The sequence below is a fragment of the Danio rerio genome, chromosome 21 (assembly GCF_052040795.2).
Source record: "Danio rerio strain M-AB ecotype USA chromosome 21, GRCz13ab, whole genome shotgun sequence".
Taxonomy (NCBI): Eukaryota; Metazoa; Chordata; class Actinopteri; order Cypriniformes; family Danionidae; genus Danio; species Danio rerio.
Window position 1 is genome coordinate 10944333 of NC_141041.1, and position 16296 is coordinate 10960628.

At 34.6% G+C, this 16296-nt stretch overlaps 1 protein-coding gene across 2 annotated transcripts in view; it reads right to left on the minus strand.

Annotated features, from left to right (window-relative positions):
* arhgap24 (Rho GTPase activating protein 24) overlaps positions 1-16296 on the minus strand; it is a 254743-nt gene that overhangs the window by 65649 nt on the left and 172798 nt on the right. Inside the window, exon 1 of one of the 2 annotated variants that reach the window (XM_087300887.1) lies at positions 14059-14209. The exons of the other annotated variant lie outside the window; for it this stretch is intronic. Within the exon in view, the coding sequence (XP_087157013.1) occupies positions 14059-14134 (76 nt within the window). The 5' untranslated portion in view covers positions 14135-14209. Of the gene's footprint in view, positions 1-14058; positions 14210-16296 lie in introns of those variants that run through there. 2 annotated transcript variants of the gene reach the window in all.

The following is a 16296-nucleotide window of genomic DNA, read 5'->3' on the forward strand; positions in this document are numbered from 1 at the left end:
ATGGTGTTAGCCTCCTCTGATCTGATGACCTGGTCATGAAAAAGCCTTACATAACCCATTATATTGTCCACATTAGCCGCAACAGAGAGGAAAAGGCTACATTCAAAACTCAATGCACTTTCAGACTGCTTCTTTCAATTGTTTTCTATATAAGCATTCACTAACTGGATGCCTTCAACCACTGTAAGTATATGTTAAAAAAGGAAATAATGAAAATGTATTAATCAATTATTTTTCATTAACCTCTTCCTATTTGAACTTCCTACTTGACCAAATACAGACATTGTTAAACCGCCTAAAACAACATCCCAATCAGTGAAATTATTTTTTCAAAACAGTTGCACAGAAACAACAGTTGGGTTGTAGTTGGTTCCATTAATTTTCACCAGAGGAAAATAGATTTTTAATAATGACTGATCAGTATAAAATGCAGACTTGAAATCAGAGATCGTGAACTTAGCATTAGACATGCACTGAAATGAAAATGTTTGGCCAAAATTGCAACCAAAGATACTGGTTGCACTTGGGTGAACAACAAACCCTAAAATAAAGTTGCTTTCAAATAATTGTTTAGTATTTTATTAAATAATATAAAGTAATTTTGTAAAACTTTTTAAAATGAATTTATCTTAAATTGTACTGATTTTAAAAACACAAGCCAATAAAACCCCCCACATTTTATCACCAGTTAAATTTGATTGACAGTGAACAAGAGGCATCAGTGTACCAGCGTTACTATGACAGCACAGTAGTGGTATAGCCACAGTAGTGGTATATGATTAGACACAAACATGGTTAAATGAGCAGAAATTCTACAGAGTGGAATGTTGCACTTTAATTGGTGCAGAAACAGACAACCCCTACCAGGTGCAAGCCATTGAAATGAATGGGTTTCATAGCGCAGTGCTTTCTTTGTCAAGTGCGAAAACCTACATTCAGACGTGCAGCACAGCATAACCTGCTTTCAGCTCATAGTTTCAGGCATTCATCTCTTTTGTTAATACAACTTATGAAATTCTGGGCATTCCTACTTAAAATAACATCTTTAAATTAGAATGAAATTTAATTTATAACCCTGTGCATAAAAATTCCCAAATCAGAGAGTCAAAGAGTTGCCATAGAGCAGTCCCGTGCAGAGACCATACAAAGGGCATGTGCAGGATACATTTTTGGAACAGCGGGGGGTGTGGGGGGGGGGGGGGGGTTGTTGTCGTGCGCATTCTGATCAGCTGTGTTGTCGCGTGCATACTCAAGAGCGGTGTTGTCACGCGCCTACTGAAGGGCGGGACGGAGGGTGTGTCGCGTCGCGGGGGCACTTTTGATAATTTTGGAAGGGCACTTTATATCCAAGCCTAAAAAGGGCATGTGCACTGCACAGGTTGAGCCCTATGTGTGCACATGCCTGCCATAGAGAGGAAAAAAATTTGACAACGGAAGTCAATCGATTGTTATGTGATTAATGTAGACTCAAACAAGTCCAGAAAGCACTTTGTACGTCATACTAATATTATTAGATAACATAAACAATCTTGTTTATGATCTTGTTTAACACCCCAACCCCCACCTCCCGCTCGTTTGCCAATCCTTCCCCTCTCTTTGCTCCCAACAATTTCATGTAAATTTTCTGCACTATTCTATCCATTAGGCTATCCAAAAAAAAAAAAAAAAAAAAATATATATATATATATATATATATATATATATATATATATATATATATATATATATATATATATATATATAACTTTTTTTTTTTTTACCTAAAAAGAAGTGCAAAAACCAGCCGTCCTCAGCTGTTACTCGACTGTAAGTGCTAACTTTCGAGGACTATTGAGACATTGCTGTTGATATAAAGTTCCATTTATGTCGCAACTCTCTTTCTATTAGTTGCACCATGCTACCAAAAAAAGGTTTAGCTCTGCCTATTAACTTCGTAAAGGACTAAGAGGATGTCTCTGCATTCCAAAGGAAAAAAATAAATGAATTTTTGCTTGTACTTTCCCAGAGATGGGTTACGACTGGAAGGGCATCCGCTGTGTAAAAACTTGCTGGATAAGTTGGCGGTTCATTCCGCTGTGTCGACCCCGGATTAATAAAGGGACTAAGCCGATAAGAAAATGAATTAATTTTTGCATGTACATACAGTATATAATTCCATGTCTTATAGTACTTTTTGGTATACAACATTTTTAAAGTCCCATGTGAAAAATGAATGAAAAAATTGCACACTCACTGATTCAAGCAGTCTTGTTTGAATGCATACACTGTTTACAGTATATGTAGGGGGTTGCCTGATCACTGTTTAGTGTTGACTGTTGTCACGGAATCCCCATTGTGTGTTGCCGCGGCAATAGAATGTGACGGAATGTTTACAATTAACTTCAGCTTGTATAATCCAAGCCGTAGTTCCATGACTCCTGCAAACAAAAACAGATCTCACCGTCTCTATTCCACTCATTCCTTCCAAGTCTCAGTCATTCAGCAATGCTTAGCAGCTCTAAGGGCCGAACTCTGTCTGCTAGGGCTAATGTGGCATGAATGATGGATGTTGTGGCATGAGTTTCTACCTGACATACTGAATCAATTCTCATAGCTGTCATAACGCTATCATAATATCACTCTACTGCGCATCTGAATAGATTATTCGGCGTTGCGTCATTCAGATTACAGCTACTGCAGTTTCAGATCGTGACCTTCGAGAAACATGTCTTGATAAGAAGTTTGGCATGAAGGATTAGACGAACACACAAACAGCCTGTTGTGTTCGGGGGCTAATAATCTTAAGGATTTACAACCCATGTCAAGGCTTACTTGGTAAACATGCCTCCAATAGTCAAAGGACGTAAAACAATTTCATTATGTTCAGAGAGTAGATCATTTTTATTATTTTTGTTATTGAAAGTGCAAAACATACACATTGCAGAACACATAAAAAAGGATGTGTATAAAAAGAAATGACAATCAGAATAAGATATTTGTAGTATTTAAATAGTAGTAGTAATAATAATAATAATTATTATTATTATTATTATTATTATTTTACTCAAGTTGGTAACGATAAAATTTATATTCTGTGATGACGGCAACAGTGATATCAATAATGAAAGTAAAAATAATAACAACAACAACAACAACAACATAATAATAATAATAATAATAATAATAATAATTTAACAATAATAACAATGATAATAATAATAATAATAATATTAATAATCATAATGACAAAAATATTAATAAAATCATAATAATAATTTAATAACCTTAATGATGAAAATAATAATAATAATAATAATAATAATAATAATAATAATAATAATAATGAAAATAGTAACAACAGCAACATTAATAATAATTTAAGATCAAAAGGGATGAAAATAATATAATAATTATAATAATACAATTATAATCAAATAATATAATAATAACAATGATGATATTATTATTATTATTATTATTATTATTAATAATAATAATAATAATAATAATAATAATATTAATAATAATACTAATAATAATAATAATAATGAAGTTGGCAATGATATAAGTAATATTTTCTGATGATGGTAGCAGTGATATCAATAATAATGAAGGTAATAATAATAATAATAATAATAATAATAATGAGAAGAAGAAGAAGAAGTAGAAGAAGAGGAAGAAGAACCTAATAAGACCTAATAACAATGATGATAAAAATAAGAATTTCATATATCCAACACATACTGCATATATACTGTTTTTTTTTTTATTAATTAATACATTTTTAATAAATGAATATATTTTTAGTAAGGAGAGTAGAAAATATAATAATAAACACATTTCATTTTGTTAATATAGCAGGTTGTGAAACTGAAAGCTTACCGTTGGAGTGCAGAGACCACCAACTTTCTACGATATCTGAAGAAACCGAATAATGTAGAGGATTTGGACTCCACCATATGATAAATATGAAATATAATTGATGGGAATTTGATGGATTGCCTGTTCAGCAGCCCAAGCAGCTGTCTGAAGATAACACCGCCGCTTGGAAACTAAATCTTGGAAAGTGGTGGAATAAATCCAGCACTTGATTAAGAAGCAATCCATTTGCCTCCGTAGTTTTGTTATTATGGACATTGGAGAGAGTTACAGTAATCCAAACAATTCTGCTCTGGCAAAGCTGAACAGAAACATGTCTGAAATATTTTTAAGTAAGACTTTGTACTAGAATTCAACTCATCTGCATTCATTAACATTTCAAAATGATTAAATAAACTATTTTTTATTGTTTGATCATATACTATTTTAATACCAATATAAATATCGGTCATCACTTATTCCAAGATACAATTTATGCTATTGACAAACCAGTAACTACAACTTTTAATGCAATAACCTCCTTATTTTCTGCTTATAAATAATTATTAAGGTAGTAGTTGGGTTAAGGTGTTTGGTAGGATTATGACCGTAGAATATAATCACGCAGAATATGTACTTCATTAGTACTAATAACAAGCCAATATCTTTATATTATATTTATTGGCCTGTGATAAGCCAATAATTATTAGTGAGAATTTGTACTTAAACTAAAGTGCTACCTAAATAACTAATAATCAACTTAAATGAAGTAATTATTACAACTAAATGCAGAATGTAAGATTATTACATATTTGATGAATTATATTTGACTATTTGTTAGTTAGTAAAAGCAGAAGTGCTTGAGAGTTGTAAAATATAGTCAATCAATTTCCTAAATATACTATTAATGAAACTATAAATAATGTTAAACTAAAAAAAAAAAGATTTAATAATATTAAATTAGTATAGTAACCATTAACCATTAGCTACTAATAGTTTTTTAATCGGAGACCTGTTCACACTAAGAATGAAATCTATAATGAAAAAAAATATTTTTTTTTATTATTTAAGATTATTTAAGATAACAGTGGGGAAAATGAGTATATAATACATCACCCTTTTCTCAGGAAACATATTTCTAAAGGTGCTGTTAACTTGAATCTTTCACCAGATGTTGGTAACAACCAAAGAAATCCGTATATGCAACGAAAACAAATCTAATTAATTTACAAATTAAGTTATTAGTAACAAAATAAAATGAAGCAGAAAAAAAGTATTAAACACATGAAGAAAGTGAGGTGTAGAAAGGCTGTGAAAGCCCAGACAGCAGCTGAAATCTCTCAGTAGTTCATCAGCAACCATCTGCCCTTTGTCATTGTAAAAGAATATCAGCTGCTTCAGTCCAACATCCACATTATCAAGATGATAAGGATTAAATCAGGGTGGACATTTCAGCAAGACAACGATCCAAAACCCAACCAATGAAACTCTCACATGCTTTCAGAGAAAGAAAATGAAGCTGGAGAATGGCCCAGCCAATCACCTGACTTAAATCCAATACAAAATGCAAAATAAAGATCAGATTTGATAGACGAGACCCACAAAACCATCAAGATTTTTACATTCTGTTGAAGTCTGTGAAGAAATTCCAACCCAGGCTCATTCTGGAAACATAGCCCCGTGGACGTTTCTGGAAACCGCGAAATATAACCCGGAAGGTACGTATTTGTGCAGTTTTTGTTTTTTTGCGAATCCATGAGAGGCCGCTGTGCATGCTTTTTCACGTCTCGAACGCCTCTCTGTTCTCGCGTAAAGCCGCCGAATGCCGCTGTTGAGCGACCGTCTGTCCGACTGAATGACTGAATGATTGATCCTTCTTCCTTAAACCCAAGCAACGATTTTCAAAAGTCATCCAGAAATAAGAAAAGCGCTCGTCTGATTTTAACTGCGTTTTTGGATTTCACCGCATTCTCGCCTTGTTATGAACTCGTTCGCTTTATATTTTGGATTTGTTTTTTTGTCTTACCGAATTTCTGTAACCGATCTTCCCCGAACTCGGACTCGGTCGTCGCAGCTGGCTCCCCTCCGGGCCTCTGCTCCGCCAACGAAACACGACGAGCTAACCGGACAAACTGGTTACAGCGGGAAAGCCCTCCACATGGGGGTGAGCTGTCAGCCGGCGAGCGCGAAGAGAAGCGGCGTCACACCGCCCCGTATCGTTTGCTTGAAAAAAAGAAATGCAGCCATATGTACCTCCGGCCATGTAAATCGCGGTCTCCAGAAACGTCTTTACACTGCATCACCAAAAAAGCCTTAATTAAAAAGTATTTAGTACATATCCATAGTACTTTCTCTTTGTGTTATTCCATTGTTTTCACATATTGTGTGGTTTGTTAACACAAATTGTTTGGGTTTTTACCAAAATCTGGTTTAATTCCATGTCAACAGCTCCTTTTAAAAATATTATTTCCGTATAGAAGGGTGCTTATAAGGTTATCGTTCAAGTTATAAATGAGCCATAACACAGAAACACAACATATATTGACACTTCTGTGACAGGAGGCTAATTTAGTCGCATCATAAAAGAAAACTGATTAGCCTTTAAACCCCATGGCCTTTTCACTCCCGGCAAATAGCGCAGATAAAGTCAATGATTCACTCTCCACCAATCAGAGTGCAGATAACTGAGGCCATTCATTGTTTCCGTCAGTGAATCCACTCATAGACACTACAGGTCAATCTCACACCTCTATCTGGAGAACAGAGCATGAGATAAAGTGAGTGGCTTCTGCAGGAGAAAGCGGAAGATAGCAGGGAGGCTTCATGGCTGTCAGGAGATCTGACCAGTAAATGGGATTATACCTCCAGAGGTGGCCGTCTTCACTAATCCACAGTAAATGGAGCTATTCTCTGTTGGCCATTCCTGACACTGCGAGGAGTTGCTCTGAATAATGAGGTTTGGGAGAAAGCCAGAGGAATCTACTTGTATTTAGATGTTGCTAAAGTATAGAAACCAAGCGCCCTATCATGCACCCAGTGCAATAAGGAGCAAGATGTGCATGGCGTGATTTGTTGCAATTTTCAGACAAGCGCAATCCTAATAGTCTGTTATTTACCCTATGTTGATGACAATTTGCATTTGTATAATGTTATTACTATTATTAGTATTTTTTATAATATGTATATTTATAATTTTTGTGCATGGTGGCAATACATTTCAATGAACAATGTTTTTTTGTTTTTTTAAAGAGTGAAGAACCTAGTGTGTCTAGGCTACATTTTCTCTGTTTTGGAGCTGATCCTCAGTGTTCCTCTTTGGGTGTGATTGGTTTGGCTGTTCTGTCCTGTGGTTTGACAGGTTGTCTAGTCAGTTCAGTGGCAGATGGTGTGGGTCTGGAGTGCTTTAAGTCTCAGGACTTCTCAAACACAGTGTCTGACTTCAGCCACAGACAGACTCTGAGCCTTTAATTAGAGGTTCTCTAAAAAAAAAAGACCTTCCCTTATACTTTGATCAAGCATCAACCTAAAACATTGATTAGTGTATGTTTTCCCCCCTGAATATTGCATACCAGTTATTGCTGCCCTACTATTTATGTAAACACGATGGGTTGGGGTTATGGGAAAAATACATTGTATAAAAGTAATGCAGTGTTAAATTTTTGACAACAAATATAAGCTATTAATTTTATATTTAAATATAATTTGTGAAATAAAACTATATAATATTGAATCAATATTAAGAATACTTTTTTCAACAAAAAGTATTTATTTATTTTTACTTTATACTGTATTCTCAATTAAATAAATACAGCCTTTGCTTGAACATAACAAAAAAAGCTTGATTTTGTGTTCATACATACATACATTTATAAATATATACATACATACATACATATACACACACACACACACACACACACACACATATATATATATATATATATATATATATATATATATATATATATATATATATATATATATATATATATACATATATACATATATATATATATATATATATATATATATATATATATATATATATATATTTACATACATATATTTACATACATATATTTACATATATATATATATATATATATATATATATATATATATATATATATATATATATATATATATATATATATATATATATATATATAATTTTCAACTCAGTTAAAAGTATAAACAAAATCATTTTGCATAGTAAAGAACTTTAATATAAATTGCCTTTTTTTCTGATGTGAAGGCCTGCATATTTGTTTAAATACAGTAAGTCTCTGTGTTTGGTCTGCCGTCTCGTCGAATATGAGCTCGGCTGCTCTTTAATGAGTGACCTGAGCTATCAAAAACCAGGTGGAAGCAAACAAAAGGGTTCCAGTGAGCCGCAATTACTGTCACATACCTTCTGCTGAAATGCCCCTAAACGCTTCATTATGCGTGCTCCCTTCACCGACTTCACTAATCCACAAGATCAACAGCCACTTTATTAACAAAACAGACACACAAATAAGCCTATTGTCACTCCGGACTCCGTTTGTGTTCGCAGAGACGCAGATAATGATTTTTTCTTATGCTTTTCAGAAAACGATGTGTTATTAAACACCGCAAATATTTGATTTAGATGCAGTGAGGAAGCACCATGAGTTGGCAGGAAAACGGACAATTGTAGTATAGCATTGTTTGCCCGGGATAGACATAACATATTTCACACATCCTGAGTCTGAACTCACTTACTGTAGCCACTGTTAAAGCCATAGTTCAGCCAAATTCAATTCTATTCAGTTACCCTTTATTTGTATAGCGCTTTTACAATGTAAATTGTGTCAAAGCAGCTTCACATAGAATATCATAGTAAATTGAAACAGTGTAGTTCAGCTTTCAGTGTTTAAGTTAAGTTCAGTTTAGCTCAGTTCAGTGTGGTTTAATAATGACTACTGAGAGTCCAAACACTGAAGAGCAAATCCATCGATGCGCAGCTCTACAGATCCCGAACCATGCAAGCCAGTGGCGACAGCGGCGAAGAAAAAAAATTCACCAATTGGCAAAAGTGAAGAATAAAAAACCTCGAGAGAAACCAAGCTCAGAGGGCACGACCATTTCTCCTATGGCCAAATACAAACATTGACTTAATGACAGACCTTACTTTTTTTTGTTAAGCACAAAGGAAGATATTTTGATGAATGCTGAAAACTAGTAGCCATTGACAAGCAAAACACGAATGCAATTCAAATATATTGCGCTCATGAATTTAATTATTAAATTCAGCTTAGTAATGGCTTGTTGAAATTGTGGATTCTGATTGGTTGGAAGGTAAGCAATAAAATAGTTGCAGTCAGTGATCACAGCTTGAAATACATGCGTTACCATGAAACACTAGTGGTAACCATAGCAAATTAGATTAGTTGTTCAGATACACACACACACACACACACACACACACACACACACACACACACACACACATACAGTTAAAATCAGAATGATTAAACCCCCTTTGAATTAGTTTTTTAAATATTTCCCAAATGATGTTTAACAGAGCAAGGACATTTTCACAGTATGTCTGATAATATTTTTTCTTCTGGAGAAAGTCTTATTTGTTTTATTTCAGCTAGAATAAAAGCAGTTTTAATTTGTTTAAAGACCATTATTATTAGCCCCTTTTTTTGGATAGTCTACAGAGCAAACCATCGTTATAGTTAGCCTAGTTAGCCTAATTAACCTAGTTAAGCCTTTAAATGTCACTTTAAGCTGTAAAGAAGTGGCTTGAAGAATATCTAATATTATTTACTGTCCTTATGGCAAAGATAAAATAAATCAGTTATTAGAAATGTGTTATTAAAACTATTATGTTTAGAAATGTGTTGAAAAAAAGATTTGGGGGAAGAAATAAACGGGGGCTAATAAAATCAGGGGGTTTAATAATTCGGTCTTCAACTGTATATATTGCAAACATGTAGCTAACACACGATACTATGAGCTATTAGACAGGCCTGTGTTATTTACATGCACATTCACAGTCTCTCTCTCTCTCTCACTTTCTATGTCTGTGTCTGATTCAGTTCTAACAAGTCAAACATAACAAAATAAGTTACATCAATATAACATCAAATATAACAAAATATTTTAATATTTTGCTGCAAAGAGCAATGCTAGTTTTAACTGCTTATAATATGGTTACCATGCCATAATGGTCCCGTTTTCAAAGTTCTGTTCAGTGTTTGATGTTTTCTCAACTGAAACATAAAGAAAGGGTGGGACACATTGTATCTCCTCCTCTTTTCTAAAAAAACAGCCAATATCGTTTTGTTTTATAACAAAATCAATACAGTTAGTTTAGATTTCATGTGTACTTTAAATTTTGACATTTCAACAAATTCTACATTTGTTTTAAATTCGTCTATTTCTGTTGTTTGTATTCCACTACACTGACTTCATGAATGAAGTGAAATTGTGCAAAACGTGGATTTACTTGTTAGATGCTCTAGAAACGAGCGACGCAGTGGCGCAGTAGGTAGTGCTGTCACCTCAAAGCAAGAAGTTTGCTGATTCGAGCCTTGGCTGGGTCAGTTGGCGTTTTTGTGTGGAGTTTGCATGTTCTCCCTGTGTTCTCGTGGATTTCCTCCGGGTGCTCTGGTTTCCCTCACAGTCCAAAGACATGCGATACAGGTGAATTGGGTAGCTAAATTGTCCGTAGTGTATAAGTGTGTGTGTGCATGTTTCCCAGAGATAGTTTGCGGCTGGAAGGGCATCTGCTGCATAAAATCGTGCTGGATAAGTTGGCGGTTCATTCCACTGTGGTGACCCCGGATTAATAAAGTGACTACGCCGAGAAAAAAAAAAAGAAGAGAAACCTAGCTCACTGAGGACACCTTCTGGTTACAAGGGGGTATATACAACAAGAATAGCAAAAACTAAAACCTGATATGGGCGAAACAGTGGTACAGTAGGTAGTCCTGTTGCCTTACAGCAAGAAGGTCGCTGGTTCAAGCCTCAGCTGGGTCAGTTGGCGTTTCTGTGTGGAGTTTGCATGTTCTCTTCGTATTTGCATGGGTTTCCTCTGGGTGCTCAAGTTTCCCCCACAGTCCGAAAACATGCGGTACAGGTGAATTGGGTAAGCTAAATTGTCCAAAGTGTATGAGTGTGAATGAGTGTGTATGGATGTTTCCTAGAAATGGGTTGCAGCAGGAAGGGCATCTGCTGCATAAAACATGTGCTGGATAAATTGGCGGTTCACTCCGCTGTGGCGACCCCGGATTAATAAAGGCACTAAGCCGACAAGAAAATAAATGAATGAATAAAACTTGATAATTATATAACTCAAAATACAGTCAAAATTTCTTCTAATCCTCTCTTATTTGAAGCATCTCATCTACCCAACAGCATCTGTTTTGTTGTCTTTGCAACATATAAAGCATCAGCCAATCATATACATCTATTTGACTTTACAACTGCACTAGGATTATAATAAACAGAGTTTTATTGTTCGCTAGTGTGGACACAAATATAAATATTGATTCATTATCATTTATATTTCTCATTAATCAGAGGTAACCACAGCTGAATAAACCACCAATTATTTCGGAATATGTTTTACACAGCTGATGCCCTTCCAGCTGCAATCCAGTACTGGGAAACACCCAATTTAGCTTACCCAATTCATCTACAGCGCATGCCTTTAGACAGTCATGGGGCAAACCGGAGCACCCGGTGGAAACCCATGCGAACATGGGGAGAACATGCAAACTCCACACAGAAATGCCAACTGGCCCAGCCGGGACTCGATCCCGCAACCTTCGTGCTGTGAGGTGACAGTACTAACCACTGAGCCACCAGTCATTCGTGAGCCTTTTTAAAAAAGTTTTAAACCCTAAAAATTTTTTTTAAAAAGTACTTATTGAAACATCATGCATTTATGACTGCTTTTGTAGAATTATAATAGAAACTCGCATGACATTTTCAGTAAGAGATCATTTAAAGTATCCAGAGACAGCCGGGATGCATCAACACATCACAGTGAAGAAACACAGAAACTGGGACTGTTTTGAGAGAGAAAGCAGAGACTAATTGTTCATGGAATTGTCTGAACTCACAGACAATTTCTCGCTCAGGCAGACACAAAGGGAGCAAATATGCTTATCTCTACAAATACAACCAATCTGGCATCTGAAAGTAATCTTCAGTTTACACAAAGGATTTATAGAAAATGATTGGCCTAAATTATGTTTCCACACAATGTGAAGACAAATGAGGATTTAAACTGAATTATGAATCATATGAACTGCAGCGTGAGCTGAATTTGACTTAAAACTGATTAAACATTAAACATTGTAACAAAGTAAAAAAAAAACAGAAAAATCAAACAATAATAATTAACTTACTTGGTTAATAATTAAAAGTTTTTTTTAAATACGTACTTCTTTTTTATTATTCTTATTTCACCTATTGTTGAGAAAGTTTAACCTAAATTAACTAAAACTAAAGGTTTAAAATTAGAAATATTATTATTTTTTACTTAATTTAACTTATTTAAGCTTATAATAAAATTTCATGAACAAAAATTAAATGACAAACAAATTGAATCTTCATTATTTTTATATAAAACTATACTTAAAAGTATACCATGTGCTAGATCGTTTCTACATGTTTCATTGGTAATGTCTTTAAATAAATAATCATTTAGACCTAATTATTATTCATTTATTTTTATGTACAATAATTAAAACATAAAATGAAAAAGTAAAATATAATCAACAAAGAAAATGTAAATGAAAAAGCTTATTTATTGACTGTTTCAGTCCTATCACTTTAAACTAACAAACACTGTACATTTCTCGATATTTAGGCTAAAACACTGCTTTATTTATTGATTTATTTATTTGCTATTTATTTGTTTATATTCTTATTTCACCTAGTTGGTGAGAAAGTGTAACCTAAAACTAAAACAACTTAAACTAAAGGTATAAAACCAAAATAAAAGCTAATTTTTTTTTTTTTTGCTTAAAATGAAATTACATGAACAAAAATAAAATACCAAACACATTTCATCTTCATTCATTTTAATATTAAACTATAATTAAAAGTATACCTTGCACCAGACCATTTCTCTGTGTTTCGCTGGTATTGTCTTTAAATAAATAATTATTTAGGCCTTATTTATTACTTATGTACAATAATTAAGACATAAAATGAGAAAGTAAAATATAATCAACAAAAATTATGTAAATGAATACTGTAAATGAAAACGTAAATGAAAAAGCTTATTTAGTCTTAGTTCTATCACTTTAAACAAACAAACACTGTACATATTTCCATATTTAGGCTAAACACTATTTATTTATTTATTTATGCAGTTATTTATTTGTGCAAGTATGTATGTTTCTATTTTAATTTTAGTTGTCTTTAATTTCCTTAGTTTTATTTTTCTTAATGAATCCTTATGGCACTTAAGTTTACAATGATAATAGAGCTTGTTAATAAGTTTTTTATGATTAATGGAAGAATTACAATGCTTTGTTTCGTTATTTCATCTTCATTTACAATTAGCAGGTTATTAACAGCTACTGTATATTTCTGTCCATTCGCATCCCATCCCTTAGTGCACCTTTTTGCAGCAGTCGCAAACTGCTGTTACACCTAAAAACACATTCTTAATCCCTTAGTCTTGCCGTGGCGCCAAACACGGCGGTAATGGTCATTTTGAAGTGTCACCCACTGTATATAATAATTAAAACATTTCTGATATTAAAAAAAAACATATTAAAACATAAATAATCATTTTAAAAATATATGAAAAGTTTTACCAAACTTTACTAAAAGCAAACACAATTAAAGCTTTAAACTAAATATATTAATTAAACTGCATAGTCATATATAAAAGGTTAAAAGTGGCAAAAACACACAATAAAAATTACTTTAACCAAACCTATTATGATAAAAGGAAGTCTTAAATTAAAATAATTCTAAATATTTATCAAAGCTATAAAGGTTACTTGAGTAAAAATGTCCAATTCTCACAATATTTTATGTATTAGTAACAGTAAGCGAAAATAGTAATAGATAAACAAATACATCCTTTTAGAACAGTTATCATTCAGTCTACATGACAGAAAAAAACACAGACATATACAAACACAACTAAACTTCAGCAGCTCCACAAACCAAAGTCATTCTATCAGCCAAGAAGCTTCTTTAAACTTTCCACAGCAGAATTACCTCCGGAGGTGGACAGACACTCAGACATCCCAAACGCAGACACCTGAAGACCAAACTGTTGCACCACCTCCATCATCCAGCAGCTCTCCTGCTCTCTCGAACCCAGAGAAGAGGCCTCGGTCCTGGGCAGAGCTAGAGGACGAGAGGGTCTGGAGGAGATCTGACCTGCTCCATACTGAAGACTGAGGAGGAGCCAAAAACACTGAAGGAGGAGGGTCAGTTCTCTCTCTCGCTCTCTCTCTCTCTCTCTCTCTGACTGAACAATAGAGAGTTTCAACAGCCCTCTTTAAAGAGAAGAGCAGGAAAACAGACTTCTATAGAGAGATGCTGTCAGTCAAACCTCTGAATTAATTTGCTTTGGAGGATATTTATATTTTTATGAAGGTCATTTTTGGGTGGCCTTGCTATTTAAAGCATGAGTTTTTTAAGTAGTTCTTGTGTCATCTATGTGCCGATTAAGTACTGATATAGTATGTGAGATAAACACAACAGTATATTTTATAAAGTCAGATTTCTAGGGCTTGTTTTAGGTACAATTTTGTTCAAAAGTGAATTGTTTTGAAAGAAGTTCAAATTAAATTGGTCAAAACGACAGTAAATACATCACACCATGTTACAAATTATTTCTAAACCTTCTATTTATAATAAAAAAAAATTATATAAAATTATAAATTATAAAAGTGTGATTTTCCATCAAAATATTACTTTGCTCAGTCACTTTGGTCCATTTCTCAGATCAGAATTGAAATTTGCAATACAGTAAGTGCATTTCTCAAAACAATGCGTACAAATCATAAAAAAAACACCATGAATTACCTGCAAAAGCCAGACTCTTGCTCAAAATCTCTCAGAACTGTCCGAATGACAAGTCCTTGTGTCACTGTGTATGGATAAGTCATAGTCTTATAGACTTAGGCCGTACTCATCCTAGGTACAGTTGCCTTGAACCTGGCCAAAGCACGCTTGTCCCCCTCCTGTCTCCCCCGACGGCTCGCACTCACACCACAATCGGGCCTGGGCACGCTTACGTCATCGCTGCTGCGCTGTTCAGTGAGAAGCGCTATCACTCAGCAGCACAGTGGAGATTTCTCTAGTTATATCGTTTCAGTCGGTTTGATATGCAGTGACATGCAGTCAAATATTTCGTCAAACAGTCCTTAGGGATGCGGTGACACGCAGTCAGATATTTCGCCGAACAGATCCGCCACATTTGGCGCTCATAAACAATCATACAGCCCTCGTGCTGCAGGTATTAGGAGGTCTGCTGAAGGTGCGCAGCTGTCGTGCAGTGAGGGGTTTGCGTCTTTAATAAACTACGGCAGTTTGCGTTCACTGAACAGTAAGAATGATTAATAAATCCATATGAAACAGTCCCTTAAAAGTCACGTCTCGCTTTCAGTTTCGGGCTTTAGCGCGTTTTGCACTCACACTACAAGCGTACCGCGCCAAAGCCCAAGTGAACCGCGCTCAGGCACACCTCTTCCAACCTGGCCAGGGCCGGCCAAGTGAACCGTGCTTGAGCCCGATTCAGCGCACTCACACTTCTCAAACGATCCGGGAAACGGGCCTGGGCACGGTACGGATGGTATAGTGTGAGTAGGCCCTTAGTCATGTTGTCAACATAACAGTGAACTCTGAAGGGCTGTTCAGGTGTAAACTACGGCTATTATTATGTATTTATTTTGTGCTGTTTTTACGGTATTTTTTTGCCAGATCATGTCATTGTGATACAGAAAGGAAAATACAGCACTGCATAGCACAAAGAAAAAACTAAAAAAGTAGAAATTTGAATAGGACGATCTCCTTTTAAAAGTCAAAATTCACCTGAGAGAAATCGACCAATTCTAGACAGATTTAGAAAAAAATTGTCTAAAGGAAATGTGTAGAAAAATGCATTGTGATAAAATATTATGACAACTTGTTTAGCCATTTTGCATGCATAGGCTTATGCCATAAACAAACGATTAAAGGTTGTGTCGAGTGAGGCTATTCGAAAGAGACCCATATAATACTATTAATAATATTTTTAACGCAATCCTAGTGTTTCCCACAGAAGTCACAAGATTAGTCCACAAGACACAATCATCCCCAACCCCCAAAAACATCAGTGGAGAACTTTCCAAACTTACAATTAGTTCAAGATAGCACAAGGTTAAAACGGAGATCCCTGATGAAGACCTGTATCTCTACACAACCTTGATTAAACACTCAAGCAAAGCAACACGGTCACCATTCCAG